We start from the raw sequence: 17082 nt of genomic DNA on the forward strand, positions 1-17082 counted from the left end.
TTAGGAAATAGTACCAGTTCTACAAGTACTTTTATTTTGTGGATCAGGGTTTTGTTTTGCTTAAATATTCATTGGAAATCGTTTCAAGTAACCCCTATTGACATCAATTAACTTTTTGAGTAGGCTATTTATACAAATTTAACCAACTATTGGTATTGTATTACAGATAAAATAATAGCTCCGAAATGAACACCGAAAGGTTCCATAAACTTTAGGGAAATGGTTTCCCATAATTCCTGTATTTGAAAATCATATCTTAATTCAAAATTGAATACAAATTTGACTTTCTAATGGACCATTTTACATTCTGTTACGCACATACAAATTAAAGCTGTCTTAGATTAATCGGAAAACTAGTTGATGGCCACAAATCCGACCATTTTGTTTGAGACGTTCTTTGTAAAGGGTAAGGAAATCCCCTCTAGAGTCGAGAGACGCCTTCGTTGGCATACAATTGTGCATCCTTAAGCGGGGTGGAGTCGACGCCGGTCACTTCCCGCAGCGAGAGATTCTCCGACTCCGGCTGATCCCTCTGATCCTTCTGACCCTTTTGCTCCTTCTGATCGATCTGCTCCTGCGCCTGTCCGTCGAATCGCACCTTGGACTCCGGCTTGGAACTGCCGGCCGGGTCCGCCGCACTGGATGTGGATGCCATTTGGCTGCGCCGGAGATCGGTGCTGATGGCGTGGAGTGTGTTGTAGCAGCGCCGGAAGCTGGGTCGCTCCCACGGATCCGTTCGCCAACAAAGCAGGAGGAGAGCGTAACTGGAGGAGCGGATAAAGCAAGTGGTCAGTAACTAAAATCAGAAATATATATTTAGTAATAATTCTCTCATTCAAAGGCTCAGAAATTAAAACCAACGATTATAATCCACAGTTATCGAACTTCAAAACAATTATGCCCTAACAGATGGCGCCACTATTGTAGCGGCAAACTAAAAAGATGAGGAGCCATCTGGCGTTAAGAGCTGAAGTCATTTACGTTGAACGCAATTCCTTATTAATTTCCGAAATATTTGCTAGACTTGAAACGTTTGTTTAGTTTTAATAAATGTTACTAGAACTAACATTTCTCTATCGTGTCTCTACAGAATTTGTGGCCATATTTTATAAATAATAAATACATTATAAGTTACTTGAATCTGGATGATAAATCCCAAATCTCCAGCTCGTATAGTTGCTGAGATCTCGATCTCATACGAAAGTTAGAGAGACGGATATGGCTGATCGACTCGGCTATTAATCCTGATAAAAAATATATATACTCTATAGAATAAATACACTTTTACTTTACTAGTAATGGGCTTTAAACTCTTTTCTCAGTGATGAGAGAAATTACAAAAACTAAAACAGATCCTTCTATTTGAGCACACAAACAAAAAAATAAATAAAAATGATCTTTAAATCGAAAAAAAAAAGATTTAGTACCAAGAAAATGTTTGGAAAAAAACATGGTCATTACTGAATATAAAACATGAGGTTCGGTTCGGGATTGGGCGGAAAGAAAAACAGAAATATGTCCAGAAATATGAGGCATACAGGCATATCCCTCTAGTGGAGGCACGACTCACAGCTTTTCCGGGCAGATGGGAGGCTGCTGGAGGCGTCCGCCCTCCTTGACGTGGGCCAGCACCTCGAAGTTGTTCCTCGCCGCATACGGCTGCTGCCCCAAGGTGAGGATCTCCCAGCAGAGGACCCCAAATGCCCACACGTCCGACTGGGTAGTGAAGAGCCCGTCCACGAGGCTCTCCGGGGCCATCCAGCGCACGGGGAGCAGCCCCTCGCCCTCCTTGCGGTAGTAGTCGCTCTTGTAGATATCCCGCGCCAGCCCGAAGTCCCCGATCTTCACCGTGCGCCGCCGATCCGCTCCGCCCGCCGACTCCGTGACCAAGCAGTTCCGGCAGGCCAGGTCGCGGTGCACGAAGTGCATGTCCTCCAGGTAACTGCACCCGTTGGCCACGTCGATGCACATGGCCAGGAGCTCGGAGAGCGAGAGTCCTGCGGCGGGCTGCTGTTCCTGGAACGCGGACAAATAGACATTACTTTGGAATATATTAATTATCAAAAAGTCAGTCATAAGGTCTATTTTCACGAGCTTAGTTCTTTTCAAAAATTAGTTTATTTTGAATTAAAAAGTTTACAATAATTATATGATATAAAATATATATTTGTTAAACCCTCTTCTCATAATCTGATTTTTTGCATTATTTGCGAAAATACTTTTCCAATTCATTAATTTTATACACATCTTATTAGCCAAGTGAGCAATTTGACAATTTTAAATTAAAAAAATTAAATCAAGCATTGAAGGCTTTAAAAGTACAATTGCTTATAATTTGTACACTCTATTGCCAATAAAAGTTGTAATACTTGTAGAAATTTCGGTTAATCCAGTTAAACTGCACAATTAATGAATATTGCAATATCTAATTTACAAAAATCTATAATTATCAGCTTACATTAATGCAGTCCGCATTATTGTCTGAATTAAAATTGACCCAATATGAACTAAGATTACCTGAGTGCTGGTGGCACGAGCGGCACGTAGGTAGCTCAGAAGGTCGCCGGCCTCCATGTGCTCCATTATCAGGGAGATGGACTCGGTGTCGAAGCAGATTCCCACCAGGCAGACGATGTTCTCGTGCTTGAAGTTGCTCATCAACTGGGCCTCCTGCAGCAGCTCTGCAAATTCGCTGGCTCCCTTTCGCAGGCTCTGGGGGATAAGAGGGGGTCATTAGTCGGGCGGTGACTCCACGTTTCTGGCTAGGACTACTCACCTTAATGGCCACTCGTTGGGGCTCCTCGGAGTCCTCCGTCTGCAGCTGACCCTCGTACACCTCGCCGAAGGCTCCGCTTCCCAGGAATCGGAGCAGCTTCAGTTGGCTCCAGTTTATATGGGGCAGCAGGGCAATATCCGCATCGCTCAGCGTTGTGGAGAAGGCGCGATTCCGGGCGGCCATCAGCTGCTGTTGCGTCTGCAAGGTGGACATGTTGCTCCAAATGCTGGGACGGCTCTGCTGGAGCAGTTTCTTGGCACGCAGACGACGCTTCTGAACTGCTCGGGAGGCAAGAAAGCAGTGGAATAAAGTCAAGGCATACACTGAGAATAAAGGTGTATATCTAAATTTAAAGCGTTATCATCCATGCCCACCTCTCGTTATTCGGAATATGCCGCAATCTATATACTTTTTTTGGTTTTAAAATTCAATTTTTTTTTTTCATTTGAAATACTTTTCAAACAAGTGTTTTCTTTCTTCTTTGGGAGGTAGTGTATTAAATGACTGAATACCCCACTGTTTAATGTTTTTCATTTGTAAGATTATGAAATTGTTTAAAGTCATTGAACTAATTATGAAGAACAGAAACATAAATTGAAAAACAAGGAAAGCTAACTTCGGGCGGAGCCGAAGTTGATATACCCTTGCAGAATATTCTGTAAATTAAATTGGTTGTCCACAAAACCCATAGAAAATCCCAACTTCCTAACTTTACAAACACCAAAGTTATGGCATTTCCAATCGTTCAGTTATATGGCAGCTATAGGATATAGTCGGCCAATCCCGATCGTTCCAACTTATATACTGCGTGCAAATTAAAGAAGGGTGTGTGCAAAGTTTCAATTCGATATCTTTAAAACTGAAAAACTAGTTTGCGTAGAAACAGACAGACGGACATGCTTATATCAACTCAGTACGCGATCCTGATCAAGAATATATATACTTTATAAGGTCGGAGATGTCTCCTTCACTGCGTTGCACACTTTTGACCAAAATTATTAAATTAAATCTGCATTTAAAATTTTCATTTTAGCGTTGACCGACTCTTTGACCCATTTTCATGTTGGTTATTTTTAAGTTTCCGATGAGTTGCCCAAAGATGACTCCCAATTGGACTCCTAGATGCCATAACTTTGCCAAATATTATCCGATTTCAAAGTGGCATACCTCTAAAGACTTGTGGTTGGATTCTCTCAAAATCTGCATTCAAAATTTTCATTTTAGCGTTGACCGACTTTTTGACCCATTTTCATGTTGGTTATTTCTAAGTTTCCGATGAGTTGCCCAAAGATGACTCCCAATTGGACTCCTAGATGCCATAACTTTGCCAAATATTATCCGATTTCAAAGTGGCATACCTCTAAAGACTTGTGGTTGGATTCTCTCAAAATCTGCATTCAAAATTTTCATTTTAGCGTTGACCGACTTTTTGACCCATTTTCATGTTGGTTATTTCTAAGTTTCCGATAAGTTGCCCAAAGATGACTCCCAATTGGACTCCTAGATTCCATAACTTTGCCAAATATTATCCGATTTCAAAGTGGCATACCTCTAAAGACTTGTGGTTGGATTCTCTAAAAATATGCATTCAAAATTTTCATTTTAGCGTTGACCGACTTTTTGACCCATTTTCATGTTGGTTATTTCTAAGTTTCCGATGAGTTGCCCAAAGATGACTCCCAATTGGACTCCTAGATTCCATAACTTTGCCAAATATTATCCGATTTCAAAGTGGCATACCTCTAAAGACTTGTGGTTGGATTCTCTAAAAATCTGCATTCAAAATTTTCATTTTAGCGTTGACCGACTTTTTGACCCATTTTCATGTTGGTTATTTCTAAGTTTCCGATGAGTTGCCCAAAGATAACTCCCAATTGGACTTCTAGATTCCATAACTTTACCAAATATTATCCGATTTCAAAGTGGCATACCTCTAAAGACTTGTGGTTGGATTCCCTAAAAATCTGCATTCAAAATTTTTATTTTAGCGTTGACCGACTTTTTGACCCATTTTCATGTTGGTTATTTCTAAGTTTCCGATGAGTTGCCCAAAGATGACGCCCAATTGGACTCCTAGATTCCATAACTTTACCAAATATTATCCGATTTCAAAGTGGCATACCTCTAAAGACTTGTGGTTGGATTCCCCAAAAATCTGCATTCAAAATTTTCATTTTAGCGTTTACCGACTTTTTGACCCATTTTCATGTTGGTTATTTCTAAGTTTCCGATGAGTTGCCCAAAGATGACTCCCAATTGGACTCCTAGATGCCATAACTTTGCCAAATATTATCCGATTTCAAAGTGGCATACCTCTAAAGACTTGTGGTTGGATTCCCCAAAAATCTGCATTCAAAATTTTCATTTTAGTGTTGACCGACTTTTTGACCCATTTTCATGTTGGTTATTTCTAAGTTTCCGATGAGTTGCCCAAAGATGACTCCCAATTGGACTCCTAGATTCCATAACTTTACCAAATATTATCCGATTTCAAAGTGGCATACCTCTAAAGACTTGTGGTTGGATTCCCTAAAAATCTGCATTCAAAATTTTCATTTTAGCGTTGATCGACTTTTTGACCCATTTTCATGTTGGTTATTTCTAAGTTTCCGATGAGTTGCCCAAATATGACTTCCAATTGGACTCCTAGATTCCATAACTTTACCAAATATTATCCGATTTCAAAGTGGCATACCTCTAAAGACTTGTGGTTGGATTCCCCAAAAATCTGCATTCAAAATTTTCATTTTAGCGTTTACCGACTTTTTGACCCATTTTCATGTTGGTTATTTCTAAGTTTCCGATGAGTTGCCCAAAGATGACTCCCAATTGGACTCCTAGATGCCATAACTTTGCCAAATATTATCCGATTTCAAAGTGGCATACCTCTAAAGACTTGTGGTTGGATTCTCTAAAAATCTGCATTCAAAATTTTCATTTTAGCGTTGACCGACTTTTTGACCCATTTTCATGTTGGTTATTTCTAAGTTTCCGATGAGTTGCCCAAAGATGACTTCAAATTGGACTCCTAGATTCCATATCTTTGCCAAATATTATCCGATTTCAAAGTGGCATACCTCTAAAGACTTGTGGTTCGATTCTCTGAAAATCTGCATTCAAAATTTTCATTTTAGCGTTGACCGACTTTTTGACCCATTTTCATGTTGGTTATTTCTAAGTTTCCGATGAGTTGCCCAAAGATGACTCCCAATTGGACTCCTAGATGCCATAACTTTGCCAAATATTATCCGATTTCAAAGTGGCATACCTCTAAAGACTTGTGGTTGGATTCCCTAAAAATCTGCATTCAAAATTTTCATTTTAGCGTTTACCGACTTTTTGACCCATTTTCATGTTGGTTGTTTTTAAGTTTCCGATGAGTTGCCCAAAGATGACTCCCAATTGGACTCCTAGATGCCATAACTTTGCCAAATATTATCCGATTTCAAAGTGGTATACCTCTAAAGACTTGTGGTTGGATTCCCTAAAAATCTGCATTCAAAATTTTCATTTTAGCGTTGACCGACTTTTTGACCCATTTTCATGTTGGTTATTTCTAAGTTTCCGATGAGTTGCCCAAAGATGACTCCCAATTGGACTCCTAGATTCCATAACTTTGCCAAATATTATCCGATTTCAAAGTGGCATACCTCTAAAGACTTGTGGTTGGATTCTCTAAAAATCTGCATTCAAAATTTTCATTTTAGCGTTGACCGACTTTTTGACCCATTTTCATGTTGGTTATTTCTAAGTTTCCGATGAGTTGCCCAAAGATAACTCCCAATTGGACTTCTAGATTCCATAACTTTACCAAATATTATCCGATTTCAAAGTGGCATACCTCTAAAGACTTGTGGTTGGATTCCCTAAAAATCTGCATTCAAAATTTTTATTTTAGCGTTGACCGACTTTTTGACCCATTTTCATGTTGGTTATTTCTAAGTTTCCGATGAGTTGCCCAAAGATGACGCCCAATTGGACTCCTAGATTCCATAACTTTACCAAATATTATCCGATTTCAAAGTGGCATACCTCTAAAGACTTGTGGTTGGATTCTCTAAAAATCTGCATTCAAAATTTTCATTTTAGCGTTGACCGACTTTTTGACCCATTTTCATGTTGGTTATTTCTAAGTTTCCGATGAGTTGCCCAAAGATGACGCCCAATTGGACTCCTAGATTCCATAACTTTACCAAATATTATCCGAATTCAAAGTGGCATACCTCTAAAGACTTGTGGTTGGATTCCCCAAAAATCTGCATTCAAAATTTTCATTTTAGCGTTTACCGACTTTTTGACCCATTTTCATGTTGGTTATTTCTAAGTTTCCGATGAGTTGCCCAAAGATGACTCCCAATTGGACTCCTAGATGCCATAACTTTGCCAAATATTATCCGATTTCAAAGTGGCATACCTCTAAAGACTTGTGGTTGGATTCCCCAAAAATCTGCATTCAAAATTTTCATTTTAGTGTTGACCGACTTTTTGACCCATTTTCATGTTGGTTATTTCTAAGTTTCCGATGAGTTGCCCAAAGATGACTCCCAATTGGACTCCTAGATTCCATAACTTTACCAAATATTATCCGATTTCAAAGTGGCATACCTCTAAAGACTTGTGGTTGGATTCCCTAAAAATCTGCATTCAAAATTTTCATTTTAGCGTTGATCGACTTTTTGACCCATTTTCATGTTGGTTATTTCTAAGTTTCCGATGAGTTGCCCAAATATGACTTCCAATTGGACTCCTAGATTCCATAACTTTACCAAATATTATCCGATTTCAAAGTGGCATACCTCTAAAGACTTGTGGTTGGATTCCCCAAAAATCTGCATTCAAAATTTTCATTTTAGCGTTTACCGACTTTTTGACCCATTTTCATGTTGGTTATTTCTAAGTTTCCGATGAGTTGCCCAAAGATGACTCCCAATTGGACTCCTAGATGCCATAATTTTGCCAAATATTATCCGATTTCAAAGTGGCATACCTCTAAAGACTTGTGGTTGGATTCTCTAAAAATCTGCATTCAAAATTTTCATTTTAGCGTTGACCGACTTTTTGACCCATTTTCATGTTGGTTATTTCTAAGTTTCCGATGAGTTGCCCAAAGATGACTTCAAATTGGACTCCTAGATTCCATATCTTTGCCAAATATTATCCGATTTCAAAGTGGCATACCTCTAAAGACTTGTGGTTCGATTCTCTGAAAATCTGCATTCAAAATTTTCATTTTAGCGTTGACCGACTTTTTGACCCATTTTCATGTTGGTTATTTCTAAGTTTCCGATGAGTTGCCCAAAGATGACTCCCAATTGGACTCCTAGATGCCATAACTTTGCCAAATATTATCCGATTTCAAAGTGGCATACCTCTAAAGACTTGTGGTTGGATTCCCTAAAAATCTGCATTCAAAATTTTCATTTTAGCGTTTACCGACTTTTTGACCCATTTTCATGTTGGTTATTTCTAAGTTTCCGATGAGTTGCCCAAAGATGACGCCCAATTGGACTCCTAGATTCCATAACTTTACCAAATATTATCCGATTTCAAAGTGGCATACCTCTAAAGACTTGTGGTTGGATTCTCTAAAAATCTGCATTCAAAATTTTCATTTTAGCGTTGACCGACTTTTTGACCCATTTTCATGTTGGTTATTTCTAAGTTTCCGATGAGTTGCCCAAAGATGACGCCCAATTGGACTCCTAGATTCCATAACTTTACCAAATATTATCCGAATTCAAAGTGGCATACCTCTAAAGACTTGTGGTTGGATTCCCCAAAAATCTGCATTCAAAATTTTCATTTTAGCGTTTACCGACTTTTTGACCCATTTTCATGTTGGTTATTTCTAAGTTTCCGATGAGTTGCCCAAAGATGACTCCCAATTGGACTCCTAGATGCCATAACTTTGCCAAATATTATCCGATTTCAAAGTGGCATACCTCTAAAGACTTGTGGTTGGATTCCCCAAAATCTGCATTCAAAATTTTCATTTTAGTGTTGACCGACTTTTTGACCCATTTTCATGTTGGTTATTTCTAAGTTTCCGATGAGTTGCCCAAAGATGACTCCCAATTGGACTCCTAGATTCCATAACTTTACCAAATATTATCCGATTTCAAAGTGGCATACCTCTAAAGACTTGTGGTTGGATTCCCTAAAAATCTGCATTCAAAATTTTCATTTTAGCGTTGATCGACTTTTTGACCCATTTTCATGTTGGTTATTTCTAAGTTTCCGATGAGTTGCCCAAATATGACTTCCAATTGGACTCCTAGATTCCATAACTTTACCAAATATTATCCGATTTCAAAGTGGCATACCTCTAAAGACTTGTGGTTGGATTCCCCAAAAATCTGCATTCAAAATTTTCATTTTAGCGTTTACCGACTTTTTGACCCATTTTCATGTTGGTTATTTCTAAGTTTCCGATGAGTTGCCCAAAGATGACTCCCAATTGGACTCCTAGATGCCATAATTTTGCCAAATATTATCCGATTTCAAAGTGGCATACCTCTAAAGACTTGTGGTTGGATTCTCTAAAAATCTGCATTCAAAATTTTCATTTTAGCGTTGACCGACTTTTTGACCCATTTTCATGTTGGTTATTTCTAAGTTTCCGATGAGTTGCCCAAAGATGACTTCAAATTGGACTCCTAGATTCCATATCTTTGCCAAATATTATCCGATTTCAAAGTGGCATACCTCTAAAGACTTGTGGTTCGATTCTCTGAAAATCTGCATTCAAAATTTTCATTTTAGCGTTGACCGACTTTTTGACCCATTTTCATGTTGGTTATTTCTAAGTTTCCGATGAGTTGCCCAAAGATGACTCCCAATTGGACTCCTAGATGCCATAACTTTGCCAAATATTATCCGATTTCAAAGTGGCATACCTCTAAAGACTTGTGGTTGGATTCCCTAAAAATCTGCATTCAAAATTTTCATTTTAGCGTTTACCGACTTTTTGACCCATTTTCATGTTGGTTATTTCTAAGTTTCCGATGAGTTGCCCAAAGATGACTTCAAATTGGACTCCTAGATTCCATATCTTTGCCAAATATTATCCGATTTCAAAGTGGCATACCTCTAAAGACTTGTGGTTCGATTCTCTGAAAATCTGCATTCAAAATTTTCATTTTAGCGTTGACCGACTTTTTGACCCATTTTCATGTTGGTTATTTCTAAGTTTCCGATGAGTTGCCCAAAGATGACTCCCAATTGGACTCCTAGATGCCATAACTTTGCCAAATATTATCCGATTTCAAAGTGGCATACCTCTAAAGACTTGTGGTTGGATTCCCTAAAAATCTGCATTCAAAATTTTCATTTTAGCGTTTACCGACTTTTTGACCCATTTTCATGTTGGTTGTTTTTAAGTTTCCGATGAGTTGCCCAAAGATGACTCCCAATTGGACTCCTAGATGCCATAACTTTGCCAAATATTATCCGATTTCAAAGTGGTATACCTCTAAAGACTTGTGGTTGGATTCCCTAAAAATCTGCATTCAAAATTTTCATTTTAGCGTTGACCGACTTTTTGACCCATTTTCATGTTGGTTATTTCTAAGTTTCCGATGAGTTGCCCAAATATGACTTCCAATTGGACTCCTAGATTCCATAACTTTACCAAATATTATCCGATTTCAAAGTGGCATACCTCTAAAGACTTGTGGTTGGATTCCCCAAAAATCTGCATTCAAAATTTTCATTTTAGCGTTTACCGACTTTTTGACCCATTTTCATGTTGGTTATTTCTAAGTTTCCGATGAGTTGCCCAAAGATGACGCCCAATTGGACTCCTAGATTCCATAACTGTACCAAATATTATCCGATTTCAAAGTGGCATACCTCTAAAGACTTGTGCTTGGATTCTCTAAAAATCTGCATTCAAAATTTTCATTTTAGCGTTGACCGACTTTTTGACCCATTTTCATGTTGGTTATTTCTAAGTTTCCGATGAGTTGCCCAAAGATGACTTCAAATTGGACTCCTAGATTCCATATCTTTGCCAAATATTATCCGATTTTAAAGTGGCATACCTCTAAAGACTTGTGGTTCGATTCTCTGAAAATCTGCATTCAAAATTTTCATTTTAGCGTTGACCGACTTTTTGACCCATTTTCATGTTGGTTATTTCTAAGTTTCCGATGAGTTGCCCAAAGATGACTCCCAATTGGACTCCTAGATTCCATAACTTTGCCAAATATTATCCGATTTCAAAGTGGCATACCTCTAAAGACTTGTGGTTGGATTCCCTAAAAATCTGCATTCAAAATTTTCATTTTAGCGTTGACCGACTTTTTGACCCATTTTCATGTTGGTTATTTCTAAGTTTCCGATGAGTTGCCCAAAGATGACTCCCAATTGGACTCCTAGATGCCATAACTTTGCCAAATATTATCCGATTTCAAAGTGGCATACCTCTAAAGACTTGTGGTTGCATTCTCTAAAAATCTGCATTCAAAATTTTCATTTTAGCGTTGACCGACTTTTTGACCCATTTTCATGTTGGTTATTTCTAAGTTTCCGATGAGTTGCCCAAAGATGACTCCCAATTGGACTCCTAGATTCCATAACTTTGCCAAATATTACCCGATTTCAAAGTGGCATACCTCTAAAGACTTGTGGTTGGATTCCCTAAAAATCTGCATTCAAAATTTTCATTTTAGCGTTGACCGACTTTTTGACCCATTTTCATGTTGGTTATTTCTAAGTTTCCGATGAGTTGCCCAAAGATGACTCCCAATTGGACTCCTAGATGCCATAACTTTGCCAAATATTATCCGATTTCAAAGTGGCATACCTCTAAAGACTTGTGGCTCGATTCTCTGAAAATCTGCATTCAAAATTTTCATTTTAGCGTTGACCGACTTTTTGACCCATTTTCATGTTGGTTATTTCTAAGTTTCCGATGAGTTGCCCAAAGATGACTCCCAATTGGACTCCTAGATTCCATAACTTTGCCAAATATTATCCGATTTCAAAGTGGCATACCTCTAAAGACTTGTGGTTGGATTCTCTAAAAATCTGCTTTCAAAATTTTCATTTTAGCGTTGACCGACTTTTTGACCCATTTTCATGTTGGTTATTTCTAAGTTTCCGATGAGTTGCCCAAAGATGACTCCCAATTGGACTCCTAGATTCCATAACTTTGCCAAATATTATCCGATTTCAAAGTGGCATACCTCTAAAGACTTGTGGTTGGATTCCCTAAAAATCTGCATTCAAAATTTTCATTTTAGCGTTGACCGACTTTTTGACCCATTTTCATGTTGGTTATTTCTAAGTTTCCGATGAGTTGCCCAAATATGACTTCCAATTGGACTCCTAGATTCCATAACTTTACCAAATATTATCCGATTTCAAAGTGGCATACCTCTAAAGACTTGTGGTTGGATTCCCCAAAAATCTGCATTCAAAATTTTCATTTTAGCGTTTACCGACTTTTTGACCCATTTTCATGTTGGTTATTTCTAAGTTTCCGATGAGTTGCCCAAAGATGACGCCCAATTGGACTCCTAGATTCCATAACTGTACCAAATATTATCCGATTTCAAAGTGGCATACCTCTAAAGACTTGTGGTTGCATTCTCTAAAAATCTGCATTCAAAATTTTCATTTTAGCGTTGACCGACTTTTTGACCCATTTTCATGTTGGTTATTTCTAAGTTTCCGATGAGTTGCCCAAAGATGACTCCCAATTGGACTCCTAGATGCCATAACTTTGCCAAATATTATCCGATTTCAAAGTGGCATACCTCTAAAGACTTGTGGTTGCATTCTCTAAAAATCTGCATTCAAAATTTTCATTTTAGCGTTGACCGACTTTTTGACCCATTTTCATGTTGGTTATTTCTAAGTTTCCGATGAGTTGCCCAAAGATGACTCCCAATTGGACTCCTAGATTCCATAACTTTGCCAAATATTATCCGATTTCAAAGTGGCATACCTCTAAAGACTTGTGGTTGGATTCCCTAAAAATCTGCATTCAAAATTTTCATTTTAGCGTTTACCGACTTTTTGACCCATTTTCATGTTGGTTATTTTTAAGTTTCCGATGAGTTGCCCAAAGATGACTCCCAATTGGACTCCTAGATGCCATAACTTTGCCAAATTTTATTCGATTTCAAAGTGGCATACCTCTAAAGACTTGTGGTTGGATTCCCTAAAAATCTGCATTCAAAATTTTCATTTTAGCGTTGACCGACTTTTTGACCCATTTTCATGTTGGTTATTTCTAAGTTTCCGATGAGTTGCCCAAATATGACTTCCAATTGGACTCCTAGATTCCATAACTTTACCAAATATTATCCGATTTCAAAGTGGCATACCTCTAAAGACTTGTGGTTGGATTCCCCAAAAATCTGCATTCAAAATTTTCATTTTAGCGTTTACCGACTTTTTGACCCATTTTCATGTTGGTTATTTCTAAGTTTCCGATGAGTTGCCCAAAGATGACGCCCAATTGGACTCCTAGATTCCATAACTGTACCAAATATTATCCGATTTCAAAGTGGCATACCTCTAAAGACTTGTGCTTGGATTCTCTAAAAATCTGCATTCAAAATTTTCATTTTAGCGTTGACCGACTTTTTGACCCATTTTCATGTTGGTTATTTCTAAGTTTCCGATGAGTTGCCCAAAGATGACTTCAAATTGGACTCCTAGATTCCATATCTTTGCCAAATATTATCCGATTTTAAAGTGGCATACCTCTAAAGACTTGTGGTTCGATTCTCTGAAAATCTGCATTCAAAATTTTCATTTTAGCGTTGACCGACTTTTTGACCCATTTTCATGTTGGTTATTTCTAAGTTTCCGATGAGTTGCCCAAAGATGACTCCCAATTGGACTCCTAGATTCCATAACTTTGCCAAATATTATCCGATTTCAAAGTGGCATACCTCTAAAGACTTGTGGTTGGATTCCCTAAAAATCTGCATTCAAAATTTTCATTTTAGCGTTGACCGACTTTTTGACCCATTTTCATGTTGGTTATTTCTAAGTTTCCGATGAGTTGCCCAAAGATGACTCCCAATTGGACTCCTAGATGCCATAACTTTGCCAAATATTATCCGATTTCAAAGTGGCATACCTCTAAAGACTTGTGGTTGCATTCTCTAAAAATCTGCATTCAAAATTTTCATTTTAGCGTTGACCGACTTTTTGACCCATTTTCATGTTGGTTATTTCTAAGTTTCCGATGAGTTGCCCAAAGATGACTCCCAATTGGACTCCTAGATTCCATAACTTTGCCAAATATTACCCGATTTCAAAGTGGCATACCTCTAAAGACTTGTGGTTGGATTCCCTAAAAATCTGCATTCAAAATTTTCATTTTAGCGTTGACCGACTTTTTGACCCATTTTCATGTTGGTTATTTCTAAGTTTCCGATGAGTTGCCCAAAGATGACTCCCAATTGGACTCCTAGATGCCATAACTTTGCCAAATATTATCCGATTTCAAAGTGGCATACCTCTAAAGACTTGTGGCTCGATTCTCTGAAAATCTGCATTCAAAATTTTCATTTTAGCGTTGACCGACTTTTTGACCCATTTTCATGTTGGTTATTTCTAAGTTTCCGATGAGTTGCCCAAAGATGACTCCCAATTGGACTCCTAGATTCCATAACTTTGCCAAATATTATCCGATTTCAAAGTGGCATACCTCTAAAGACTTGTGGTTGGATTCTCTAAAAATCTGCTTTCAAAATTTTCATTTTAGCGTTGACCGACTTTTTGACCCATTTTCATGTTGGTTATTTCTAAGTTTCCGATGAGTTGCCCAAAGATGACTCCCAATTGGACTCCTAGATTCCATAACTTTGCCAAATATTATCCGATTTCAAAGTGGCATACCTCTAAAGACTTGTGGTTGGATTCCCTAAAAATCTGCATTCAAAATTTTCATTTTAGCGTTGACCGACTTTTTGACCCATTTTCATGTTGGTTATTTCTAAGTTTCCGATGAGTTGCCCAAATATGACTTCCAATTGGACTCCTAGATTCCATAACTTTACCAAATATTATCCGATTTCAAAGTGGCATACCTCTAAAGACTTGTGGTTGGATTCCCCAAAAATCTGCATTCAAAATTTTCATTTTAGCGTTTACCGACTTTTTGACCCATTTTCATGTTGGTTATTTCTAAGTTTCCGATGAGTTGCCCAAAGATGACGCCCAATTGGACTCCTAGATTCCATAACTGTACCAAATATTATCCGATTTCAAAGTGGCATACCTCTAAAGACTTGTGGTTGCATTCTCTAAAAATCTGCATTCAAAATTTTCATTTTAGCGTTGACCGACTTTTTGACCCATTTTCATGTTGGTTATTTCTAAGTTTCCGATGAGTTGCCCAAAGATGACTCCCAATTGGACTCCTAGATGCCATAACTTTGCCAAATATTATCCGATTTCAAAGTGGCATACCTCTAAAGACTTGTGGTTGCATTCTCTAAAAATCTGCATTCAAAATTTTCATTTTAGCGTTGACCGACTTTTTGACCCATTTTCATGTTGGTTATTTCTAAGTTTCCGATGAGTTGCCCAAAGATGACTCCCAATTGGACTCCTAGATTCCATAACTTTGCCAAATATTATCCGATTTCAAAGTGGCATACCTCTAAAGACTTGTGGTTGGATTCCCTAAAAATCTGCATTCAAAATTTTCATTTTAGCGTTTACCGACTTTTTGACCCATTTTCATGTTGGTTATTTTTAAGTTTCCGATGAGTTGCCCAAAGATGACTCCCAATTGGACTCCTAGATGCCATAACTTTGCCAAATTTTATTCGATTTCAAAGTGGCATACCTCTAAAGACTTGTGGTTGCATTCTCTAAAAATCTGCATTCAAAATTTTCATTTTAGCGTTGACCGACTTTTTGACCCATTTTCATGTTGGTTATTTCTAAGTTTCCGATGAGTTGCCCAAAGATGACTCCCAATTGGACTCCTAGATGCCATAACTTTGCCAAATATTATCCGATTTCAAAGTGGCATACCTCTAAAGACTTGTGGTTGTATTCTCTAAAAATCTGCATTCAAAATTTTCATTTTAGCGTTGACCGACTTTTTGACCCATTTTCATGTTGGTTATTTCCAAGTCTCCGATGAGTTGCCCAAAGATGACTTCCAATTGGACTCCTAGATTCCATAACTTTGCCAAATTTTATTCGATTTCAAAGTGGCATACCTCTAAAGACTTGTGGTTGGATTCTCTAAAAATCTGCATTCAAAATTTTCATTTTAGCGTTGACCGACTTTTTGACCCATTTTCATGTTGGTTATTTTTAAGTTTCCGATGAGTTGCCCAAAGATGTCTCCCAATTGGACTCCTAGATTCCATAACTTTACCAAATATTATCCGATTTCAAAGTGGCATACCTCTAAAGACTTGTGGCTCGATTCTCTGAAAATCTGCATTCAAAATTTTCATTTTAGCGTTGACCGACTTTTTGACCCATTTTCATGTTGATTATTTCTAAGTTTCCGATGAGTTGCCCAAAGATGACTCCCAATTGGACTCCTAGATTCCATAACTTTGCCAAATATTATCCGATTTCAAAGTGGCATACCTCTAAAATCTTGTGGTTCGATTCTCTGAAAATCTGCATTCAAAATTTTCATTTTAGCGTTGACCGACTTTTTGACCCATTTTCATGTTGATTATTTCTAAGTTTCCGATGAGTTGCCCAAAGATGACTCCCAATTGGACTCCTAGATTCCATAACTTTGCCAAATATTATCCGATTTCAAAGTGGCATACCTCTTAAGACTTGTGGTTGGATTCTCTAAAAATCTGCATTCAACATTTTCATTTTAGCGTTAACCGACTTTTTGACCCATTTTCTTGTTGATTATTTCTAAGTTTCCGATGAGTTGCCCAAAGATGACTCCCAATTGGACTCCTAGATTCCATAACTTTGCCAAATATTATCCGATTCCAAAGTGGCTTACCTCTAAAGACTTGTGGTTCGATTCTCTGAAAATCTGCATTCAAAATTTTCATTTTAGCGTTGACCGACTTTTTGACCCATTTTCATGTTGGTTATTTCTAAGTTTCCGATGAGTTGCCCAAAGATGACTCCCAATTGGACTCCTAGATTCCATAACTTTGCCAAATATTATCCGATTTCAAAGTGGCATACCTCTAAAGACTTGTGGTTGGATTCCCCAAAAATCTGCATTCAAAATTTTCATTTTAGCGTTGACCGACTTTTTGACCCATTTTCATGTTGGTTATTTCCAAGTTTCCGATGAGTTGCCCAAAGATGACTTCCAATTGGACTCCTAGATTCCA

At 38.0% G+C, this 17082-nt stretch overlaps 1 protein-coding gene across 3 annotated transcripts in view; it reads right to left on the reverse strand.

Annotated features, from left to right (window-relative positions):
• Positions 1-205: 205 nt before the first annotated feature.
• Positions 206-17082, reverse strand: part of LOC108039365 (protein sevenless) — a 37005-nt gene continuing 20128 nt past the window's right edge. For all 3 annotated transcript variants that reach the window (XM_044461073.1, XM_044461072.1, XM_044461074.1), the window contains exons 9-12: positions 2777-3054; positions 2518-2712; positions 1571-2016; positions 206-764 (exon numbers count right to left, since the gene is read on the reverse strand). In XM_044461073.1, the coding sequence (XP_044317008.1) occupies positions 422-764; positions 1571-2016; positions 2518-2712; positions 2777-3054 (1262 nt within the window). In that variant the 3' untranslated portion in view covers positions 206-421. The remainder of the gene's footprint in view (positions 765-1570; positions 2017-2517; positions 2713-2776; positions 3055-17082) is intronic.

Source organism: Drosophila rhopaloa, unplaced genomic scaffold, assembly GCF_018152115.1.
Source record: "Drosophila rhopaloa isolate 14029-0021.01 unplaced genomic scaffold, ASM1815211v1 contig_3, whole genome shotgun sequence".
Lineage (NCBI taxonomy): Eukaryota > Metazoa > Arthropoda > Insecta > Diptera > Drosophilidae > Drosophila > Drosophila rhopaloa.